At 41.2% G+C, this 25,213-nt stretch overlaps 1 protein-coding gene and 1 pseudogene across 1 annotated transcript in view; both read right to left on the bottom strand.

The window, feature by feature from the left end:
* DTD1 (D-aminoacyl-tRNA deacylase 1) overlaps window positions 1-15,747 on the bottom strand; it is a 154,197-nt gene extending 138,450 nt beyond the window's left edge. The window contains exons 1-3 of the mRNA XM_045529433.1: window positions 15,537-15,747; window positions 10,498-10,588; window positions 8,546-8,781 (exon numbers count right to left, since the gene is read on the bottom strand). Of these exons, the coding sequence (XP_045385389.1) occupies window positions 8,546-8,781; window positions 10,498-10,588; window positions 15,537-15,579 (370 nt within the window). The 5' untranslated portion in view covers window positions 15,580-15,747. The remainder of the gene's footprint in view (window positions 1-8,545; window positions 8,782-10,497; window positions 10,589-15,536) is intronic.
* An 8,124-nt stretch (window positions 15,748-23,871) lies between these two features.
* On the bottom strand, window positions 23,872-23,999 carry LOC123622945 (annotated as a pseudogene).
* Window positions 24,000-25,213: the final 1,214 nt, after the last annotated feature.

Genomic DNA, 25,213 nt, shown 5'->3' with positions numbered 1-25,213 from the left:
GGAATAAATGAGCAAGTCGGTATGCAAATTACTGAGAGTAATGAAAGAAAGGGAAGGAATGACAGAAAATATTAACCTATTTGGTCAAAACTTCTATGAGAGGATGAGCCTGTACCAGTTTGACAACCCTGCCATTCGTTAACAATGAAGACATGACCCCACATTGTACATTCCTAAATGTACATGAAAAATAGTGCCTTTGGCATCACAGTCCTTGCCAAAGTATATAAAACAGGCTTCCACTGAAAGTTCACTCCTGCTGCTAAAATGATTTAAGTAGTAAAAAGAGTAGAAAATTAAACAAATCCATAGAAATTAAGTACCAAGCCTGAAGCAAAAACTAGATGTGGTCTTCCAGCTCCTGGCACCTTCTCTGTGCATGATGGAGCGTGGGAGGCCCGGGCGTAATGGACGCCCCACGGAGCCACAGAGCTGGGGCAGTCACAAGCCGCTGCGCTCCTCAAGTGTCTGTCCACATTTCTCCAGCTCTTTCATGCCCACAACAGATCAGACCCTGCAGAGAACACAGTTAGCTCTTATCGTAGAAGCTTCTGATTTGCTGAACAAAGCCAACAGGTGAATGCTTTCCTAGGCCCACTACAAATGCCTCAGAGGTGGAACTAGAAGCTTGAGAGCGGAGATCCTTCTTTTCTACTATTTCATTTTGGTATAACATTTATTCTTTTCCTAACTATAAAAGCAATGCATGTTCAGCACTCAACTTGGAGAGGGTTCAATGTCTCCTGCCAAATGGTGCCTTCGGCATTCAGCTGAAGGCTGGAGAGCCCTGAGGGCTGCAGAGGCCACAAATGACCCAGTTTCCTGGGCCCACTCAGTCAGGCTGGGGCCCGGGAAAACACCATCAACTCCTGGGCTATCTGCAGTACAGGGGGAAAAAATGACAAATTTGTGCACTACAGTTTTTCCCCTAAAGCAATTCTTTAAACAAGAGCCACAGAATGAGAAAATTTCCACCCTTTAAGAGCACCAGGGTTATGAGCCGTGGAAGATTAGAGATGGCCACGAATTCTTTGACATTCCTGCCATTGCAGGGTGGGGCTGTATCCCCCGGCCCTTGAATCTGGGCAGGTTGTGAGACTGCTTTGACCAAAAGGATATGGCAGAAGTGAGGCTGCACCACTTTCCAGGCCTGGCCTAAAGGGACTGGCACTTCCATTTCCTGTCTTGGAACACCTGCTCTTACAATATTTGCTTCAGAGAAAGCCAGGCCCATGAGCCCACTAAGATGTGAGAAGCCCAGTAACATGGGGAGGCCCTGGAGGATGAGAACTGGGGGATGGAGGGAACCCCATTTTGCCCATGAGCCCTGAGAGTTGTTGTGGTGGTTTTGCAGAACATGAGGTTTTTCAGGAACATGTACCACGCTGTAGCAGAAATAGCCACGCGTGTTCAGTATTTCTCTTCCCTAGACTGTGAGCTCCTTTAGCATAGGGACAGCATCTTTTCTGCTCAGAACTGTATAACCAGAGCCGAGTACGAGGGCTGGTGGATAAACAGGGTCTTATTGATAGAGAAATCGTGAAAGTATGACTTGCATGGAACCAGTAACATCTCCCCCAGAAGAAACAGGACTAAAATTCTAGCTTAATAGCACTGTTCAGAGAAAAAAAACCTGGCCTCAGGGTATACTGCTCTCTTCTTACTAGACCCATGTGAGGCCCAAAAACCCTTCCACTGATATCCTTGGGCAGGGCAGAGAAGGCAGGCAAGTCCCAACAGACTTGGTGAGTACAGAAGATAACAGAAAAGGCCAATAAGCCAAGAGTATGTAAATTTTACAGTGAGGTGAAGATGTCGGTGAGGCTCAGGCTCAAGAGATGGCTGCTGATTTGATTCCAGGCTGCACTTATGTGCTGAATGACCTTCCACAGGTTACCCTGCTGTGCCTCAGTTTCTTCATCTGCAGAATGGGAGTAATCCTAGTGCCCACCTGACAGAATTGTTGTAAGGCATCAGTAAGATAAAGAATGGAGAGTGTTTATTTTGCACAGGGTCTAGAACATCACAAGCCCTCAACAGAGGTATTTTGGCATGCTGTACACTAATAATAACAACAGTATGCAAGGACCAAACCATAACAAGCTTGGCCATCAGGGTTCCACTCCACATGGAACCAGGGAAACAGCTTGAGGTCATATCACCAAACAGGCTATAAAGAAACAGGAACCAAGATAGTCAGCTGTGCTGTCCAGCACATGCACCAGAGCTGGGACTGTGGAGAAAGAGCCGCAGCTAGTGAGGAAATGTTCACAACCACATGGATACTGGCTGGACGCCCGAAGGAATACAGAGAAGACATAAAGAAGACAAGAGTCTCCTCTCTGTCTTTAACAACAAATAAGAGAAACAAATTGAATATAAATGTAAAATAAAATTTTAGTTGTGAAAGGAGAGAAGAGCGGAAAAAACGTTAAATCTAATTAAACTACTTTATGTTTTAAAGTCACTGAAGTGGGCTGGATGTGGTGGCTCACGCCTATAATTCCAGCACTTTGGGAGGCCGAAGCAAGCCACTTGAGGCCAGGAGTTCAAGACCAGGCTGGGCAACATAGGAGACCCTGACTCAATAAAAAATTAAAAAATAAAAAATTAGCTGGGTATAGTGGCACATGCCTGCAGTCCCAACTACTCGGAAGGCTGAGGCAGGAGGGTCCCTTGAGCCCAGGAGTTCAAGGTTACAGTGAGCTATGATTATAACATTGCATTCCAGCCTGGGTAAGAGAGCAAGAACCTGGCTCAAAAAAAAAAATAGCCTTTTAAAAAAATAAAGTTGCTAAAGCGGTCCTGAAAATCCTCAAATAAAGAAAATGTATTTAGTAGTTCATTTGTATCCCAATATCCCTTCAGCTCCCAGAGGCTTTCCATATTAGAACTGGAAGCCAAACATACAAAATTAACCAAAAGACAGCAAATGTGTAAAACATGCTCTATGCATTTTGTTCCATTGAAGACTGTATAAGAGATATGGCCAAAATAGAGAGTGATACACTTCGATATAACTATATTCCTTCTGAAAGTCCAAAAGATTTGGAAATAAATTTTGATTAAAACTCTTGGCATTTCATGATCAGATGTATCATATACTGATTCTGAAATTCTGATCCATTATAAAATTATATTATTTACAGTACATTGTTTCAGGCACTTCAAATAATTACCTGGATAAAATACACATTATTTTAAAAAGTAAAAGGTATTTTCAGGAAAACAAAGCATCTAATTATACTTAAAACACTCCTCTTTAAGGATTTAGATGAAAGCAGTTTTGCTTTCACTCAAGCATTCCTTAACCACTACCAATGTTCACCCACTTAAGTGCTTTCACTTACGCTTTTATGATATTCCCTGCGTTCATCCTTTCAAGGGACTTTAGTGCATTCCAAAACACATCTGAGATTACTCAGAATGATTCTACAAACATCTACAGCAGAGAAGACAATGCTGGCAGTATCTAATCCTTGGCTCAGCAAAGAAAAATAATTACTCAAAGGACTTGACTTAATTACTCATTCTGTGAAGAAATATGTTTGCAGCAAAGCCACGTAAGAGGGTCCCAGTAGACACAGGGTGGGAAAAAGCATCGGAGACATCCATGACCAGACTTGTAAATGGAGTTCCAAATTTGGATATTTCCAGAAGAGGTAAACATATTCTGCTCTATCAGAATCCAAGTAAAAAGTAGGATTTGATGTAAGGGAGGAATGTCCTGCTCAGATGGAATCCATGTGTTTATAGCAAATGGACACTTTTCACAAGAGGAGAATTAAAATAAAAGGAAATGCCAAGGACGAGTAGGAACAGCATCCATCTAACCCTAAGCAAATCTGGTGACCTGACAATCCTCCATGTGGGACTCTGCTACAGAGCTTCAAAAACATTTACTAAATTTTATTATTTAACTTGAGGTTGAAAATATGCCCAATAAAAAAGGGATCTGGGTTTGTTTCATCCAGAGAGAGAAAGTTAAATAAAGGAAACATTACAGATTTAACAAGCAGCAGCTATTAGATGTCTGCAAAAGAGTATGACCAAAGCAAAAAATACTACACTTAGATATTGAAAGAGACATTCTACTTAGAAAGGATTCAAAATTAAGTACATTACCAAAGGAGGCTGAATACATTTTCTAGTAACTTTAAAGAAAAGGGCAAAACATAATGGTATTAAATGCAATTTACTCCCAGAAACATGAAAAGAAACTAGAAATGAGTGACTCTCTTAAAAAGTCTTTCAGATTCATAATTCTCCCACAAACCAGGACCATTATTCTGAGACACTTTCTAGGCTAACTCTTGATTAGTCAAACTAGGCTGGCACTCCCAAAAATAAGCAGACAAGCGAAGTCCTAAACCTATGTTACCCAAGGTGATACCCACTAGCTACACATGGCTACTGGACACTTGATATATGCCTGGTCCAAACTGAGATGCACTGCAAGTATAAACTACACACCAGATTTTGAAGACTTAGTACAAAATTACTAGTACAAAAGTAGGAAACAGGGAAATTTATAGCACTGAATATGTATGTTACAAAAGAAACTAAAGTCAATAATCTAAGTTTCCTCCTTAGGAAACTAGAAAAAGAAGAGCAAATTAAATCCAAATAAGCAGAAAAAAAGAGATAATAAAAATTAGAAAAGAAATAAATGAAATGGAAAACAGGAAATTGGTACAGAAAACAAAACCAAAAGCAGGTTCTTTGAAAAGATAAATAAAATCAATAGACCTCTGGACAAGGGAACTAAGAAAAAAAACAAAATACAAATTACCAATATCAGAAATGAAATAGGGGACATAAAACTACAGATCCCATGGAGATTAAAAGGACAATAAGGGACTATTACAAACAACTCTATACCCACAAATTGGATAACCTAGAAGAAAACACCAATTTTTTTTTTTTAGACTAGTCAAGTGTAGTAGTGAGAAGAGGGGAAAGTAGTAGAACAAGGAGTTCAATCTGTAACTGACTGTGAACAATCAAGTGAGATAACTCACTACCTTTGCACCAGCTGAAAAGACCAATTTATTGAAAGATACAGTCTGACAAAACTCTCATAGAAACAATCTAAGTAGGCTTATATCTATCTAAAAAATTGAATTAATAATTAATAACCTTCCAAAAAGAAAGCACTAGGCCCAGATGGGTTCTTTGGCAAACTGTACAAACATTTAAGGAATAAATTATACCAATTCACTACAATCTCTTTCAGAAGACAGAAGGAGAGACAGTATTTCTTAACTCATTCTATGAGGCCAAAATCACCATAATATCAAAACCAGACAAAGAAATCACAAGAAAAGAAAATTATAAACCAATACTTCTCATAGATGTAAAAATCCTCAATAAATATTAGCAAACTGAATCCAACAATGTATAGAAAGAATTATATACCACAGAAAAGTGGGATTTATCCCAGGTACACAGGCTGATTCAACATTCGAAAATCAGTCAGTCAATAAGCTGAAGAAGAAAAATCACATCATCAATAAATGCAGATAAAGCATTGGACAAAATCTAATACTGATTCATGATAAACACTCTCAATAAACTAAAAATAGAGGGGAACTTTTTCAACTTGATAAAGAATATCTACAAAAAACTCTAGAGCTAATATCATACTTAACAGTGAGAAGCTAGACTAGAACTAGAAGCTTTCCCACTAAGAGCAAGAACAAGGCAAGGATACCCCCTCTCATCACTCTTTTCAGCATATACTGGAAGTCCTAGCTGATGCAATAATGCTTTATTTTTATTTTTATTTTATTTTATTTCCTTTATTTTTAAAGGAAATAAAAGGTATACTGATTGGGAAGGAAAAAATAAAAGTCTCTATTCACAGATGACATGATAATCCAGGAAGAAAATCCAAAAGAATCAACAAAAAAAACTGAAATCAGTCAGTGATCATAGCAAGGTTGCAAGACACAACTTTAATATACCTTAATATATAAATGTTAGTTACTTTCCTATATAACAGCAATGAACCCTCCAAAATGAAATACTTAGGCATAAATCTAACAAAACATGTACAGAATGGATACGAGAAAAACTACAAAACTGATTAAAGAAATCAAAGAACTAAATAAATGGAGAGAAATTCCATGCTCATAGAGAGATTCAATATAGCCAAAATGTCACTTCTTCTGAACTTGATCTATAGATTCAATGTAATCCCAGTCAAAATCCTGTGAGTTATTTTGTGGGTATCAACAAACTGATTCTAAAGTTTATATAGAGAGGCAAAAGACCAGAATAGTCAACACAATATTGAAAGAAAAGAACAAAGTTAGAGGACTGACACGACACAACTACAATATTTACCATAAAGCTACAGTATTTAAGACAGTGTGGTATTAGTGAAAAAAAAAAGACAAATAGACCAATGGAACAGAACAGGGAGCCCAGAAATAGACCCCCACCTGTCAACTGACCTTTGACAAAGGAGTAAAGACAATACAGTGGAGAAGAGTCTTCAACAAACAATGTTGAAACAACTGGACACCCACATACAAAAAAGTGAATCTAGACACAGACCTTATACCCTTCATAAAAATTACTTGAAATGGATCACAGACCTAAATGTAAAATGCAAACCTCTGAAACTCCTAGAAGATAACAGGAGAAAACGTAGATGATGTTGGGTATGGTGATGGCTTTTTAGACACAATACCAAAAGCACAATACATGAAAGAAAGAATTGAAAAGCTGGACTTCATTAAAATTAAAATTTGCTGCTCTGGCTGGGCATGGTGGCATGCCTGTCATCCTAGCTACTTGGGAGACTGAGGTGGGAGGATGGCATGAGCCTAGGAGTTCGAGGCTAGCCTACACAACAGAGCAAGATCTTGTCTCTAAAAAAAAACAATAATTTTTTTTTTAATTTCTGCTCTATGAGAGACACTGTCAAGAGAATGAACAGAGAACCACAGACTAAGAGAAAATATCTGCAAAGGATATATCTGATAAAGGATAAATACTTGCAAAAGACATATCTGATAAAAGACTAGTATCTAAAACATAAAAAGAACTCTTAAAACTCAGTAAGAAAATAAAAACTCCAATTTCACCAATGGGCCAAAGGCCTTAACAGATACTGCCTCAAAGAAGATATACATATAGCAAATACACATTATGAAAAGATGCTCATCATATGTCAACAGGGAAATGCAAATTAAAACAAGATACCACTACATACCTACTAGACTAGCCAAAATCCAAACACTGACAACACCAAATGCTTGCAAGAATGTGGAGCAACAGGAATTCTCATTCATTGCCAGTGGAAATGCCAAATGATCCAGCCACTTTGGAAGACAGTTTGGTAGTTTCTTACAAAACTAAACATACTCTTAACATTCGATCTAGTGATCACACTCCTTAGCATTTACACAAGAGTTGAAAACTATGTACACACAAAATCTGCAATAAATACAGGTATTTATAGCAGCTTTATTCATAATTGCCTACACTTGGACACAATAAAGATATGCTGTAGGTAAACAGATAAATAAACTGTAATACGTCAGACAATGGAATGTTATCCAGCACTAATAAGAAATGAGCTACCACGGCATGAAAAGACATGGAGGAACTTTAAATGCACATTATTAAGTGAAAGAAGATAATCTGAAAAAGCTTCTTACTCTACAATTTGAACCACATGACATTCTGTAAAAAGCAAAGTTATGGAGACAGTAAAAAGATCAATAGTTGCCAGGAGTTAGGAGGGAGAGAAGGACAAATAGGTGGAACACAGGATTTTTAGGGCAGTAAAAATATTCTGCATGATAATGTAATGGTGGATACATGTCATTATAAATTTGTCCAAACCCATAGAATACAAAACACCAAGAGTGAACCCTAATGTAAACTATGGACTATGGGTGATAATGATGTGTCAGTGTAGGTTCATTATTGGTGGCAGCGGGTGTTGATAATGCAGTACTAGTGTGGGAGCAGGGTTATATGGGATATCTCTGTACCTTCCTCTCATTTTCACTGTGAACCTAAAACTGCTCTAAACAAATAAAGCCTTAAAAAATATATAAAGTATCTCATAACTGTTTATATTGATTGCATGGTAAAATTATAATATTTTAGATATAGTAAGATCAATAAAATACATTTTTAATTAATTCCACATTTCTTTTTACCTTTTTTTTATTATGGCTACTGGAAATTAAAATGACATATTTGGCTCGTATTTGGGGCTTGCACTATATTTCTTCTACTGGATAGGGCTGACCTAAGCAACCAAAGATATGAGACACACCTCTGGGTTCCTAAACATTTTCAAAATGTGAACAGAAGAATGGAGAAGGGTAAATGGTATCGGGAGCATTCCGAGGACATGTGTTAAGTACAACAGCAGCAGCCATTATGTTGCTTTAAGTAAGGAATAAGCATAAACAATGACTTTCCAGGAAAGTTGATGCTGCAATTGCAGATTCTCTCCTCCCTCTGCCCGGGCATGTCCTGCAGAATCCTTTCCCGGGCGTGAACTCACTCTCCTGCCTACCTTTGATGAGCTCTGGCCTGTATGTCTTGCGCAGCTGCTCCAGGAAGCTGTTGTAGAAGCCCTCTGCCTGCTCCGTGGGCATCGCCAGGTGGAAGTCGGGCTTGTGCCCCTTGAGCACACACTGGAGGGTAAACTGGCTGACACACAGGACCTCGTACTGTTTGTCCATCACACTCTTCGACCAGTGCTTCCCACTCTCATCCTCAAATACACGCAGGTTTAAAATCTTTCGGACCCTAAGGGAAAAAGAGCAGTGAGCAGTCCCTAAAGGATCATAAGCTCCCCGACACACTCCACACGCCTAAAATGTCACCAGCATCTTGCCAACTAAACACATAATGATGACTCCATCACTTCCAGGAGGCATGACCTCCAGCAAGTTACTTATCCACTCTATGCTTCAGTTTCCTCAGCTGTGATACACAACAACAGTCCTACTTCATAGGGCTGTTTGGGATTTCCTTCATTTTTGTCAGCCCCCTCCAATTCACAGCAGCTACTGGTGGCAGTTGGGGCTAATATCATGACCATCCATTCTCTGTTCCTTCATGTTGGGGGATATGTCAAAACATAGGTCCAATTTTAATTTTTTATAGAATTCAATCTTTACATTGGGACAAATGATACCCCTTTATTACACCCCTTCTTGGAGCTACTCAAAATGAATAATTCAGCGAATACTCTGAGAGAAAACTCATGGTTATCGCAAATATGCAAAAGATCTAGGGAAAGACACCTTGACAACTGCATCACATGATTCATTAAGCCCCAGAGTGGCACTCCCTACACACACGGATGACAAAGGATAGCCACCATGGCAAGGAAGCGCACCAGGTAATGTCTGCAACGTCAGATTTGAGAAGCCTGGCAAAGAACCGCCCGCAGGAAAGCTGAAATTCCGCATTTGAGAGTCACTCTTTTGGATAATGTTGAAGACAAAGACAGTTCCAAAGATTCTAAAAATAGTAATTCACTGACTCTTTATGTGGGCACCTCAGTGGTGGATACTATTCATCACCCCTCTCCATAGCGAAGGTTTGTCTTATATTGAATCACATCTCTTAAGCACCAAGCTATGTCAGAGCCATAAAGAGATTCAGACCCAGAGCCACAGTTTTTAACCACTACCCCATTCTACTCCTCTTTGATATCCAGGGGACAGCTAAGAAAATACCACCATCCCTGAAGTGGTATTAAACTATCTTTATCAGTCATCAACACCTTAGCAGGAATTAGGTTCCAAATCTGGTTTCAATCTAATACAAAAGGGACAATTGGGCAGGGTTATACCCAGGTTCTGGGCACCAAGTGGCAAAATAAAGGGATCCCAGCATCTGAAATAAATGTGCCAAGCAAGTGGTGCTGGTGCAGAGGGGAAACATGGGAGGGAGCTGACTGCACTAAAAGAGCCAGGCAGGCAGCAGCAATGGCAAACTCTGCTACCTTAGTAAAAAGAACATCAGCTTCAAGGTCAGGTAGCCCAGAGGCTAATTTAGGTTGAGGCTTTTTGCTAAGTGTGTGTGCATGACCTGGGGCAAGGAATTTAACCTCTCTGAGTTCCAGATACTTAAGTGTACAATGAACAACTAGGCATTTTAAAAATACGTAAATAGTGCCCAGATCTTATTGCCCAAATTAAAATAGCAAAGTCATACATAAGAAAAGCAGCTCAGTTTTTGCATTAAGAGAACAAGAGGCATAGTCAGAAGCCACCGCAGCAAATAGGGAAGGAGGCTAGATGGCTCCTGTTCCACGGCCGACTTCATGGGGAGGTCTGACATATTACTCTTTCTTGGTCTCTTCCTCTGAAACAGAGGTAACACTACATCCAGTGGGACAATGGATAAAAATGACAGGGGCTTATTTCACAGGCACAAAATACTACAAAGGCTCCCGGCATAACCACTACATACCCCATTCAAATAGCAATGACTTAGAAACACGCATCTTACATGTGCTCCAGTTCCTTCTGAGTATCTTCCAGAGAAATACCCAGCAACACACAGATGCCCCGTCCAATGGCACTTATCTGCTCTCCTCCAACTAGAAAGAAATCAAAAGGGAGAAAAGACTCAGAACCAAAAAGGTGCCAGAAGTGCTTTTAAGCAGCCACAGCAGCGTCTTAATCATCACACACACTTTTTATAATTTCTCTGATTAAAGTCAGTAGGTGTTCAAAAATAAAAAGAGTTATATAAATGCAGTGAAACAATAATAATTCTCATGCATTCTGATTTTATATCTGGAATGAATGAGAGCTGTAAAGTGAACAATCATTACGCAGGATTTCAGGGCCACATTTTCATCTGTTATCTTGGGTAAAGACACCCAAAACTTTCTATGGTCAAGATTGCCCATCTGTGAAAACAGAGCAGTGTTTTCCTCCCCCAGAGAATCCAGTTCAGCTACATTAATTCTCAGAAAGGAGATTCCCACTTTTCTTAGAAATTGGCAAATCTGGTAACATAGTACACAGAAAGCACAAAATGGAAACTGTTCATGTCGTGAAAACAAATGTTTTCCCTACTTACTGCAGAGAAATTAAATACATTATACATAAAAACCATGATCTACGTGTAAAGCTTCAACTCAGCAAACTGCTATTAATATTATTTCCCAGTTTAGTTCTGAAGTTACATCCGAAGACCATGATCTCCAAACATTCTTGAATCATTCACCTCATCCATAAAAAGCAACCTCTGAGCACACACTCCTAACATTTGGTATATGTATTTATACAAATGTATTTATGACAAATGTATGCCCTACTGCTATTAGACAATATCAGAAATGTTGGCAAGATTCATCACCACGATGGTGAATCTAAATCCACATGTCAAATGGTAATCTTGATAATTTTCTCTTTTTTTGCCAACTTTTTGCCAATCTTATTATGTTGTTTTTATTATTTCATCATGTACTGACCTAATGTTCCAATCAGGAATAGAAGGGTCAACTCAGCCATTTTCTTTTTCTTTCCCATTTATTTTTTATTTGTATATACTCATGAGGTACAAGGGCAATTTTGCTACACTGATACATTGTGTTGGGGTGAAGTCAGGGCCTTCACTGCATCCATCACCAGAGCAACTGCACATTGTACGAACCAAATGACCTTCCATCATCTACCCACTATGACCCCCACCACTCGACACCTCAGAATCTCCACTGTCCGTCATTCCACACCCTGCTTTCATGGCACACATGACTTAGCTCCTACCTGTAAGTGAGAACATGCGGTTTTTGTTTTTCTGAGTTGTTCCACTTAAGATAAAGTTGGCCATTTTCTTTTTATTTGCTTCTGTTGGATAATATCTATAAATATACCTAAAAAGGCAACACAGATTATACCATGTTGCAATATACTGTTAAGGAAAGGTGAGAAACTTTCTTCTTTCTTTAGGTGTCTGACAAGGGACCACCTGACAGACCCCAGGGAAGCATCCACATCGATCCATTCCTGAAATATCAGTAAAGCTTAATTTCTCTTATTTTTGTGCTAAAAAATGTTTAATATTTTCTTCTATGCTTCTTTACTTATAATGGTTTATGTGTGTGACATATTGCCCTTTGAACACTGACTCAAAAGATGAAATAATCTATCCTGACATAAGCAGTAAACAATTGGGGTTGGTTTGCTTGTTGGCATTGCTCTAGAAAGCCTTTGGCTTTATTTTTAAATGAATCAATATTATTTTCTTACAATGTCCACATACTTTCTAAATTTTTCCCAAAGTATGTTTTTAAAAATAAAGGTTATGAAGCTATATCCACCATTAAAAGAATGCATATACATTATAGAAAATTTGGAAAATACAAAAAACAGGAAAAAGGGCCAGGCTCAGTGACTCACGCCTGTAATCCCAGCACTTTGGGAGGCAGAGGCAGGAGGATCACTTGAGTCCAGGAGTTTAAGATCAACCTGGGTAACACAACAAGACCTCGTTTCTACAAAAAAAATTTTAAAAATCAGCCTGGTGTGATGGCACGTACTTGTAGTCCTAGCTACTTGGGAGGCTGAGACAGGAGGATCACTTGAGCCCAGGAGTTTGAGGTTGCTGTGAGCTAGGCTGATGCCACAGCACTCTAGCCCAGGCAACAGAGGGAGACTCTGTCTCCAAAAAAGAAAAAATTAGCCGGGCTCAGTGGCATATGCCTGTAGGCCCTGCTACTCAGGAGGCTGAAGCAGGAGGATTGCTTGAGCCCAGGAGTTTGAGGTTACAGTGAGCTATGATGATGCCACTGTACTCTAGCCAGGGCAGCAACAACAACAAAAAAAGACTGTCTCAAAAAAAAAAAAAAAAATTGAATCGCATCTATTCTCTTAACATTGCATAAGAATTTTTCCATGTCATAAACTTTCCCTAAACACTTTTAAATAGTTGTATCCTATACAGTGGATTAATCATCCATTTTGCTGATTATATGGCTTGTTTCAAATATTTCACTTCCATTAATAAACATATGGTGAAAATCTTTGTACCCTAAGGCTTTTTATACAATTAGGATTATCTTCTTAGAGTAGATTCTCAAAAAGAGAACCACTATCAAGAGTTTATACATTTTTATAATTAATTATCTTAATAAGAAACAACTTTTGCCCCCAAATCTACATATGACACAGAGATTGCAGGTTCAAAGGGATTTTTTATTATAAACAAATGGACTTCCAGGGGATAAACTCCAGAATCACCACTTTAGACAAAAGATCACAGGACTGGAAAAGACGAGAGGTCTGGTCAATTTCTCCATGTATGAGTGGCATCAGCCCCGAGACCTCATCTTTAAGAATTCACAATCTCAGCCAGGCGCGGTGGCTCATGCCTGTAATCCTAGCACTCTGGGAGGCTGAGGAGGGAGGATTGCTTGAGCTCAGGAGTTTGAGACCAACCTGAGCAAGCGTGAGACCCGTCTCTACTAAAAATAGAAAGAAATTAGCCAAACAACTAAAAATAGGAAAACTTAGCCGGGCATGGAGGCGCATGCCTGTAGTCCCAGCTACCCGGGAGGCTGAGGCAGGAGGATTGCTTGAGCCCAGGAGTTTGAGGTTGCTGTGAGCTAGGCTGATGCCATGGCACTCTAGCCCAGGCAAGAGAGTGAGACTGAGACTCTGTCTCCAAAAAAAAAAAAAGAATTCACAATCTGTGATATTAACCTGTTCAAACCCAAAATTTTAGATCAGATTTAAGCTGCTGACCCTGAGTGATGGGACATGAGGGTTATTGTACTTATCTGTCTGTGTAATCAAATGAATATGTTTGAAATGTTCCATAATAAACTTTTTAAAATTAGATTATCACGATAACCATGCTAAGACATCAAAAATTGTCTGACCAATCTCATAAAGTGAATCTGCCACTTAATAAGATGTGACTCCTTATACTCTACTCTCTCCTGACCATAAAATACGAAGTTACATTTTAGAACTCCTAATATAAAATACCATTCAAAAACAGCCACATTTCAGTGAAGCCAGGCACATTTTAAAGGGATCAGAAAATCTCTTTCCATTATGATTCAATTAGAAGGCCTGGATAACTAGAATTCCCAAGTAATTAACACTTTCCCACAATTACCACTCTTATCTTTTTTAATATGCATAAAAGTACACAATTTAAATATTGAACCAAAATAACTGAAACTCCATTCAGCAAATCTCACAGAACACATATTTTCAATATTCCAGATCAGCAGGATGGAGAGTTCAGGAAAAAGATCAAAATTTAAATCTGTTGGTGATGACCACATAGCACAGACTGCAAGATTTTGCTCAAAAAGCAAAAAAATCCACGCTTTCATCTATGCATTTTCCCAGTTTTCTTGAACTTAACTATTTACTGAAATACTATAAAACCTTAAAAATTCCATAAATCTCAGTGCTATTCTATCCCCTATGATTCCAGGACCATTTCCAAAACCAAAGTTACCAGAACAGCTTAGAAATCATTAGGCAGGGTTGAAAAGTAGAACGTCAAATCTAAATACATGGTTTTGGTGGGTTTGGTTGTTTCTTTAGGGGTTTTTGTTGTTTTGTTTTGTTTTTAAATGTATAGTTTTGTGGACACAAGAACAAATATTTGGTGTAGAATGGAATGAAGGACAGGGTATCTGGAATTATTTAAACTGAAACAATATAATTCTGCCAATAAAAACAGAAACGACTAAAGACAATATAAAACTTGTCATTTAAATATTTTGTAATTCATACCATGTTTTTTAAAAATGACTACATTATCTATTAATACATTAATCATCTGAACCTCTGATGTTCAACCTAGACTGGAGTGTTCAAGTGACAACTAATGGTTGGATGGCTTGGTCCACAAGAAGTTAGTGAAAAAGAAATATTTCATCTTGAATTTTTTATATTCGCCCCCATCATTGCAGGGTTCAGTGAGTGCGGAAGAGGGGGGTCCTGGGCGGGGAAGGGTAGCTCGCCTGGGCGCAGGTCACGTGCAGTACACACTATCAGAGCGCAGCCAAATGAGCGACTCTTCACACCTGTGCATTTTATTGGGCGTCAAGCTCCAAAACAATTGGGATACGTAAAAATGGACAAAAATGAAATATTTAAAATAGAGCAGTGAAAAGAGACGAGTGCCTGCTCCCGGAAACGCTCCCTACGTGTTATTTGTGCAACATTCCACAGAAGAATGGGCCACGGGGATGCTCAGAGGGTCTGCCACCATGTACGCAGGACAAAAGATGGTGATAATAAGACGCGCTTATCCTGAACCCCAAGCGGAGATCCTGCAGCCAGGGACGCGCCGGGGAGGCCAGGCACGTGCAGACGCTCTCCGGCCGCGGCGCCGCCCCGGGGACCCGGGGCTGCGGGGACCGCGCTCGCGCGGGGACCGAGATCGCAGGAGACCGAGCTCGTGGAGGGGCCGCGGCGATCCGGAGGATGGAGCAGGGGGACCCCCCCACGCAGGACGGCCGGTCGCGGGGGGTCAGAGGCGGCTTCTCCCGGGCCCGGCCCCGCCCGACTGACCTGTGACGCTGGCCCGGGTGACGCGCTGTACCACGGCCTTCATGGCGGCGGCTGGGGCGAGTGGGGCGGCGCCGCGCTCTGTCCGTCCTAGAGACTGCGCGGGCGGCTCCGCGGCCGGCGCCCTCTGGAGGTGACACCCGGAAGCGCGCCCAGCTGCCGGGTCCGACCGGGTCGGCTGCAGCCCATCCACGTCGGCCACGCCCACTCTCGGCCAGGCTGTAAGCCCGCCCACCCTGAGATTGGATCTGCCTGCGTCGGCCACGCCCACCTGCTGCCGAACCATAACCCGCCCGTCATTGATGGGCCCCGCCCCACCCACAGCCGGTCCCGCCCGAGCCGTTTGATCCAGCGATCTCTGGCCCAGCCCCCAGCCCTGTCCAGACTCCACTCTGCCACGTGGCAGTCTCCGCGCAGGTTTTTTTCTCTCACATCCCAAGACCTGAGAGCGAGTCATCACTAAATCCCAGCTTTGTTCTGAATCTTATCCCTAATTGTTTTCCTCCTTCCTCTTTTCCATTCCTTTGCCCCTAGATCCTCCCAAATTCTTCTTCCCTTGTCTTCCTGCCCCGGTGGCTTCTCAGATACCAGATACAAAAGGATCTGCTGCCTAAAATAGCCATTTAACTATTATATTTAAGTATTAATTTGACTTCACCATGTCATGATAGTAAATAGGTATATGATTCTAGAATTCTAATTCTTCCTTTAATACAAATACTAATACTTAGCCCCCTCACAGGATTCTTAGATTTAAATGAAACAGACTATGTAAAAATACTTAGACGGCTGCAAAGGGCTGTACAACTATTACCCCAACAAATTATCATTGCTAAAAATAATTCCATCTCAGTGTGTCTTCACCTTGAAGGCCTCTAATAACGTTGGCTGGTGTAGAAAAAGCATTGAAAATAAAGAATAAGGACTGTCACTTGACCAGAGAAGACTACAAACTAGTATGCTTGAATGTTAAATACTGAATACTAGATTACCTTTATGAAGTGGTTAAAATTAACACCTCCTGTAATGAGACAAACAGACATTAGGTACCTCCTGATACTACACTGGGAAGGACACAACATCAATCTTGTGTTATTTCTGCCAAAAAAGAAAAAAAAATTATAACCTCAATCCAATCATGAAGAGAAATAAGACAAACCTAAACTGAGGAATATTCTACAAAATAACTAGTTAGGAGTCTTTAAAAATGACAAGGAAAAGAAAGTCTGAGGATTAAAGGGGACTTTTAAAGAGACAGAAAAACTAAAGTAACCTGGGTTGTATGCTGGCCAGAAAAAAAGTAAAATGAAAAAAGTTATTGAGACAATTGGTAAAAATTGAATTTTTTTTTTACATGAATCAGCACATCTCAAAGATTTTGATCTCAGGATCCCTTTACATTCTTAAAAATTATTGAGCACACCAAATAGCTTTTGTTTGTGTAGATTATATCTAAAAATATTGACTGTATTGTCAATTATAACTGAGAAAAATTGTGAAACACGAACTTATATTTTAAAACAATAATACAAAAACTTTAAGCAATAAACATAAAATCCTAAGCCCCTCAACTAACTGAACAGACAAGGGACCCAGAAACACCTTCAAACTGAGTTCCCAGGTGTGATGGAATGGGAGGTCAGACACACTCCCTTACACTCTCTCCCTCATTAACCACCATTAGGCTTTCTTCCTTAAGGGTTAAAGGGAACCAGCCTTTTGAAAAGACTTGCTCCCCTGCTGATTTCAATCAACCACCTAATGCTGCTCTTCCTTCTTTGCAATTTTGGCACAACTGACCAGCATTCCTTCCTGATAAGGTACCACTGACCATGGAATGGTTCTGGCCAGTCCATAGGGGATGAGCACAAAGGGTTTTCATGTCCTCCGCTTCACCTTCTGATGTTTTTGTTTTGGTTTGGTTTTTTTATTTACCTTCCAATGTTAAAGGGCCAAAAACTCCACCCTCGGATCATGCTAACATTACCATTTTTTTATACATGAGACCTATGGAAGGGCATGTTTCTCCTTTCATAAATATTCACGACTCTTCCTATAGCTTGTTAAATATGTATGTTCAGCCACCCTGCTCAGCATAAATTCATGTTCCCTGTATTATTCCCTTGAAGTACATGGTCTTGGCTTCTGCCGAAGGTTATGCTTCCTAGCCTATTAGAATACCCACTCATTTCCAAATTTAAGAACCTCACCATTCTTCAGTTGAACCTTTATGTATTAAAATCAGAGCAATGAGGCATTATATGTTATGGAGCCCCTGGAAAACATTGTACACTCCTGAAAGAATAAGAATAAAAAAGACAATAGTGTCGTTATATTATTATTAAAATAGTTGAAAATTGTAGATCACCTAGAGTCCCTAGAGAACACTTTCAGAACTTCTGGATTCAAAAATGACATCGAATCAATGTTAATTTCCTGACTTTTATATAAGAGAACATCCTTGTTTTTAGAAAATACACACTGACATATTTAAGGGTAAAGGGACATGATATATGCAATTTGTTCTCAAACACCAGTGTTCTTTTTTATATTTATTGAACTCAAAAAGGTCAACATCAGGAGGCAAAAGCATCCAGCAGCATTTCTTCCTGTGGCCTCCTCCCCTCTGCATATCCTCCCTTTTGACTTCTAACTTGTCATTCTTTCCTGGATTCCCTCCTTCCCCACTGCTCATCTTCCTCTACTCCACTTCTGAGTGTGAGGATCCTTCAGAGGTCAGGCCTGGGCCCTGCATCCTTTAGCTTTATACTCCATTCTCATCTCTTTGAATTCCACCTCCATGCTATTAATATTAACTCACCCATTTTCGTTTCCACCCCAGACATCTCTGCGCTTGTGCTTCCAAATGCTTTCTTGACATCTCCACTTCCATGAATCACAGACCAAGTTAAAAGATTTAAAATCAAATTTAAGATTTTCACCCCTGTTGCACAATAAAGAATTTCTCTGGTCTTTGTTAATTCCTAGTTTCCGCCACGGAGTTTACATAATAACATTCTTGGAATTTCCCAAGTGATAGGCATGTCTTTGTTATTCACGAGCCTCTTGATCACACCTGAATTTACTAATGAGACAGTTTATGATGGAAGCTGGTAACCAGAAAGACCAATCATGTGATCAGAGGAGATTTAAACCAGGCCCACCTGCAGGAGGGGAGGTGAGGGATGGAGGTTGAGTTCAATCCTGTAGCTAATGATTCAATCAATCGTGCTTATGTGACTGGGTGTGGTGGTTCACACCTGTAATCCTAGCACTCTGGGAGGCTGAGGTGGGTGGATCATTTGAGCTCAGGAGTTCGAGACCAGCCTGAGCAAGAGCGAGACCCCCGTCTCTACTAAAAATAGAAAGAAATTAGCTGGCCAACTAAAAATATATAGAAAAAATTAGCTGGGCATGGTGGTGCATGCTTGTAGTCCCAGCTACTTGGGAGGCTGAGGCAGAAGGATTGCTTGAGCCCAGGAATTTGAGGTTGCTGTGAGGTAGGCTGACGCCACGGCACTCTAGCCTGGGCAACAGAGCGAGACTCTGTCTCAAAAAAAAAAAAAAAAAAAAAAAAATTGCGGTGAGGAGTAAATGTAACACAAGGGCACTCAGAAAATGATCTTGGAGCAAATGACCTAAGTATATTTTGACAACCACACAGATATAATTGGGCCCTATCATTTGGGAAATGATGATAGATCATATCATAATCTTAAAAGTCTAATTCAAGCAGTTAAAGCAGAGTTCCCCAGTGTGTTTAAAGCCCAGTGCTCTGTAAGCTGGAATGTCTGGAGCACAGTACCCTAGAAGGCATGGTTTTCATTCCATCTAGGTGAGTTTCTGTTGCTAGGAGAACCTTAACTGCATTGCTTCTGTGACATCAGCTATTTAGACATGTTTCTCTAACTCCATCAATACACAATTGGATGGTGATTTTCTTCTCTGGAAATGAACTAAATCCACGAAATTACCATGTTTGTTTTGATGTATGCTGGATCTGAGATGGAAAAATACAAAATGGCAAGATAATCCACTGATAAGATATCACCAGAAAGTCTCTGTGAGCTCCATGTGCTTGGTCCACAACTACACCTGCCTTCCAGGAAACCCACACAAAATGTCTCCCTACCTTGGATGGTACCTTGACTCACCTATGGTATTTGGAGAGGCAGCAATTACAGGGCAGGCCTGGCAACTAAGCAGCCAACCAAGTCCTAGTACCTCCAGTGACCAAGTTCCAACAGGATACTGTTAAGAAAAATTATCCTAAACTTACAATCTAAGGCAAAAGGCAACAAGTTCTTTCAATGTCATCTTGGAGCACTGTGTTTAATGGGCCCAGTCAAGGATTCTTCAGTGAACTAGGGGAATGTACCTTTTTCTGCCCTGTCATCTACTTTTGCTTAAAGGCCTGGATTTTGTGAAGTTTCATGTTAACCTGTAGACTTTTGTCTGGCAAAGACAAAAATGATTTCTGTCCATTAAAAAAAAATAACGAATAACCCCAAAGTTTAGGAGCTTTACCACCCTGGGAGACATTAACCAGAAATCTTATTCTGACATTTCTTTCTCTGATGCCTGAATAACCTCTGTTCCTCTATCCTCCTTTTAATCAGCTTTATCATCCTGCTGATTTCCTTGTTAATGAATTGTACAAATATTTCATATTTGCTCATTCTTGTATTAGAGTCATGCTTTTAACTTTTGAAAAGTATACTTGGACAGTTTTCAGCCTCTGTGCTTCACATATATGGAGTGGAACAATAATAGCCATCTTTCCATCGCTAGATGAGCTTTGCCTGGGTAGTGTGTCCAGGGTCCCCAAGACATCCCCTAGGAGGACCCACAGGAAACAGCATATAGTTATCCTCAAGCCTATGACTTAGTACAGAGAAAAGATACAAAGCAAAATCAGCAAAGACAAGAGGTGCATGGACAAAGTGTGGAGGAAAGCAGTGTGGAGGAACTCCTGGCTTCCAAGAGTTCTCTCCTTTGGGAGTTGCACATGACATGCTCTATTCCTCCAATATCCAACTGTGACAACGCTTTTGAAGTGTAGTCTACCAGGGTAGCTCATTAGAGACTCATTGCTCAAGGTTTCTACTGGGGATTTTTTCATGTAGGCATCCTCTAACAGGTACCAAAATTCCAAACTCCCCCCCAAAAAGCAGGTATTCAGCATATGCCGCACTATTTGTACAGTTTAGCCAGAGCGCTGCCTTGTCAGTTAGAGAATGAAAGGAACCCTGCAGAAATCCAAGTTCCCAGATGCTAGCCAAGGGCCTACCTTCCAAGCAGGCATTTTTAAAAATAGCAGTCTCAGGCCTGCTCTGTTAACTCTTTTCTGTGCAGGTGGGTTACAATGTGACAAAGGACAGAGAGGACGCCTTCTTGAGTGTACTCCAGGGCAGATTGCAAATTTGCTACCCCAAATCCCTTTTCTCTTTCTTCCTTAGTAACAGAGGAACGGTGCTTCCAGTTAAACAAGTGCACCGCTCACCTCCCTTGCAGCTCAGGGTGGCCAGTGAGAGGTCAGCGAAAGTTGTCAGGTGGGAAGCTCAGGGAATGCTTGTTAAGAAGTGGCAGGCAGCTAAGGTGTGTCATTTCCCATTACTCCACTTCTTCCTTACATCTGGGAATGTGGAGGTCTCAGCAGCTATCCCGTAACCTCAAGGATAGAAATCTCGCTAAGAATGTAGAACCAGAAGGACAGAAGGAGCCTGGGCCCCTGATGACTTCATGGGGCCTCTGGATGGCCCGTGGCTGGACTTCTTTTACATGAGAACAAACCCTTATTAATTTAAGCTGCTGTAGTTGGGCCTCTTCTACTAGTGGCAAAAAGCAATTTTCAATATATACAAAATCCGTCTTAAAAAAATAAAGGTATTCTTGCGAACTATGGCTGGACTTCTCTCTGAATTTAAAGAAACTTGTTTCCTACAAGGGGGTTCCTGGGAATCCTGCAAACTGTTCTTCAACAGGCAGTTCTCAACTTCTGAACAGACTGTTTAAAGTGCATTTGCAAGTGGGATATTTAGAATTCAGAAAACCTTTACTAGAGAAACAGAAAGGCCTATTTAGGCTATGATCTAGCTCAACTATAGGAATCCTTGTAGCTCTAGGCTACTCTGCATCCCAAATCATTCTGTGTCCTGACGACACCCAAACCGTCACCCCTGTGTTTCCGGAGCAGCCTGGCTGTCTGGGGCAGAGGCAGGTCTAGCAAAGCAGCAAGCAAGGTTCCAACAGAAGCTGTAGGGGCGGTACAGCTGTTTCTACTGGTTAGAAATGAGGGCTGTGGGCAAAGACCATGGTCTTAGTGCAATCAAGTGGGGTTTCAATGCTTTAAACAAGAAGAAAATCAAATATATTTTGAAAAATAGATGTATGTGTATATTTTTAAAGATTTTTTATGCATAAATATAAACTTCATCTACTTGGTCCTGAGGAATGAGGAAACAAAGACAAAAACACCACAAACTTCAATTGCAATTAAACTAGAAGCCATCTGTGTCCCCAAAGCACAACCTGGAAAGAGAGAGGTCAGATGGAGGAATGGTGACTGACTTAATGGAGTGAAAGCTCCAGAAACCTAAAGGCCTACGAACCGGACGCCAATGAGAAGCCAGCTATTTAGTTCTGGAAACTTGAAAGGGCTCAGGCACCAGAAGCAACAGGTGGTGTGGAGGTAGGGGAGGAGGCTGGGCTGTACACAGAGGGACGCTTGAGTCTGCAGAAGCAACAGCTGGACCCCTACACGCCCACCTCTATCCCTGCACTTTGCTCAGGAGACCTGATTTTTTCGCTCTGCTGATCCTCATGGGTGCCGGCCAGAGCAGAGGACGGGGATGTGGCATTGGACTAAGTGGAAATCTTTATTCTAAACAAGCATCCCCCAAACCCTCTCTGCACCGGCTCCCAGGAGTCCTTCAGCCAGGCATCCACCCCAGCCCCTGGCCCCTTGGGAGACGGGAGGGAGGACCCTTCTCCAACGAACTGACCTACAGATGCTTCCATTTCAGTACCTCCAACTAAAAAATTCTGGCTTGCTGTCTAGAGTGGACATTTGTCATGGTATTTGCCTGTCTAGCATTTTGTGACAATCCTATATGTGAGGAACTTCTCACCATAAAAGTCTACACATCCCTACTGTGGAAGCCAGACACTCACCTTCCCAGACTCCTTTGCTGCTAAGGCCCAGGCATGTGACCAACATGCCGTCGGTTAAGTATCACCACATGAAACTGAGATTCAGAGGTGAGCGATGATGAGCAGGCTGCTCTGGGAAGCCATTCTGGTGTGGGGGCTCCCAAAACTCCCTGTGCTCAGAGATCCTGGAGGCCGGGTCCTGGCGGGACAGTGACTGTACCTGGTGGCAGTCTAGCAGTGTACTTGGGGTACCATTCCAGCTGCACTGTCTCTAACCATATTCCCCTGACGCTCCCACCAATTTGGGGAGTTCCCCAATATCCTTTCCAAAGTTCCTTTTCAGCGTGAACTGGCTCCAGTTCTGCGGTGTGCTGCTAAGAAGCCTAACTGCTATCCCACCCAGCAGTAGAAAGCTGGTCAGAGCTTGATCAAACTGCACCCCCATCCTCAGGCTCCAAAAGGTTCTGAAATCAATGTCTGTCCAATAAGAAGGTACTTTGGACAAACTTGTGACATAGAACAAAATAAGCAGCAGAAAGGAATTTGCAGCACAATGCAAGAAGAAAGAGTAAAACAAATTAGAACAGCTTCAGCGATGGGAAAATTTTTTTTTAATTTGTTTTATTTTTATAGATTTAGGGAGTACATGTGCAGATTTGTTACATGGTTACATTGTGTGAGTAGTGAGGTCTTGACTTTTTGTGTAACCTTCACCCGAACAGTGTACATAGTACGCATTAGGTAATTTCTTCCTTTTCTTTTTAAGTGAAATGAAGTCGGATTTATTGGTAGACCTGAGTAAGGAGGGGGAGCCCAGAGGAAGCCCTTATGCATGCAGGGTCCTCCACTCGTCCAGGGCGCCACAGCTGGGGATGTATTTGACCCCACAACTATCTGGGATGAGCGGCTTCTCAGCCACCTCTTTTAAAATTCATCTACATAAACTTGGGAAAGCCCCACTTCTTTAAGATGTGGATCTTTTGGCAGCCAGGGAACTTGAACTTGGCCCTGCTTAGGGCCTCAATCACGTGCTCCTTATTTTGCAGATTGGTGCAGATGAACATGATTTGGCCAATGTGAACCGTGGCCACAGTGCCCTGGGACTTTTCAAAGGCGCCACGCATACCTGTCTAGAGCCTAGATTGGTGACAGCGCAAGGTCTGAGATATGAACGTACATTGGAAGCGGCTATCTCCAAGGTCCCTTAAAGTGACTCATACAAACAACAGGCTGCATATGCTACCAATTAGGCTGTGGTTCACAGCCATTGCACACCAGGCCCCATGAGAAAATAGGTAATTTCTCATCCTACACTCCTCTCCCACCCTCCTACCCTTCCAAGTCTCCAGTGTCTATTATCCCACTGTCTATGTCCACGTGCAGTCATTATTTAACTACCACTTATAAGAGAGAACATGTGGCATTTGATTTTGTTCTGAGTTATATCACTTAACATAATGGCCTCTAGTTCCATCCATGCTCCTGCAAAGACATGATTTCATTCTTTTTTATGGCTGATTAGTACTCCAGGGTGTGTGTCTATATATATATGTATCTATCGCACATTTTCTTTTCTTTTTTTTTTTTTTTTTGAGACAGAGTCTCACTTTGTTGCCCGGGCTAGAGTGAGTGCCATGGCGTCAGCCTAGCTCACAGCAACCTCAAACTCCTGGGCTTACGCGATCCTACTGCCTCAGCCTCCCGAGTAGCTGGGACTACAGGCATGAGCCACCATGCCCGGCTAATTTTTTCTATACATATTTTCAGTTGTCCAGATAATTTATTTCTATTTTTAGTAGAGACGGGGTCTCGCTCAGGCTGGTCTCGAACTCCTGACCTCGAGCGATCCACCCGCCTCGGCCTCCCAGAGGGCTAGGATTACAGGCGTGAGCCACCGCGCCTGGCCTATCTCACATTTTCTTTACCAATCATTAGGTGATGGACATTTATGTTGATATCATTATCTTTGCTATTGTGAATATTGCTGCAATAAAAATACGAGTGTAGGTGTCTTTCTTATATTAATATAATGATTTATTTTCCTTTGGGTAGATATCCAGTAGTGGGATTGTTGGTAGTTCTATTTTTAGTTCTTTGAATTTCAGGTTAAGTTCATAAGTGATGAGAAAATATTACATTCAATGAAAGGATACCATAAGAAAAGCACTAAGAGCAAGAAGGAGCTCTTGAAAATTAAAAATAATACCTAATATAAAAATGCAGTTAAAAAGTTGGATTACAGCTGGGCATGGTGGCACAAGCCTGTAGTCCCAGCTACTTTGGAGGCTGAGGCAGGAGGACTGATTGAGCCCAAGAATTTGAGACCAGCCTGGGCAAAATAGTGAGACTCTGACTCCAAAAGAAAGAAAAAGTTGGATTACAGAAGACATATTTGCTTATTTCTTTTTTATTGTCTCCACTCCTAGAAGGTAAAACTCCATGACAGCACTATTTATATAGCACTCAACACACAGAGCAGTGCTGGCACAGAGGATGTGAAGGATGGCAGAATACACCACCCCCAAAAT

The sequence above is a fragment of the Lemur catta genome, chromosome 17 (assembly GCF_020740605.2).
Source record: "Lemur catta isolate mLemCat1 chromosome 17, mLemCat1.pri, whole genome shotgun sequence".
Taxonomy (NCBI): Eukaryota; Metazoa; Chordata; class Mammalia; order Primates; family Lemuridae; genus Lemur; species Lemur catta.
The sequence above is the reverse complement of the archived record's forward strand: the minus strand, read 5'-3'. Positions and strand labels throughout refer to the sequence as shown.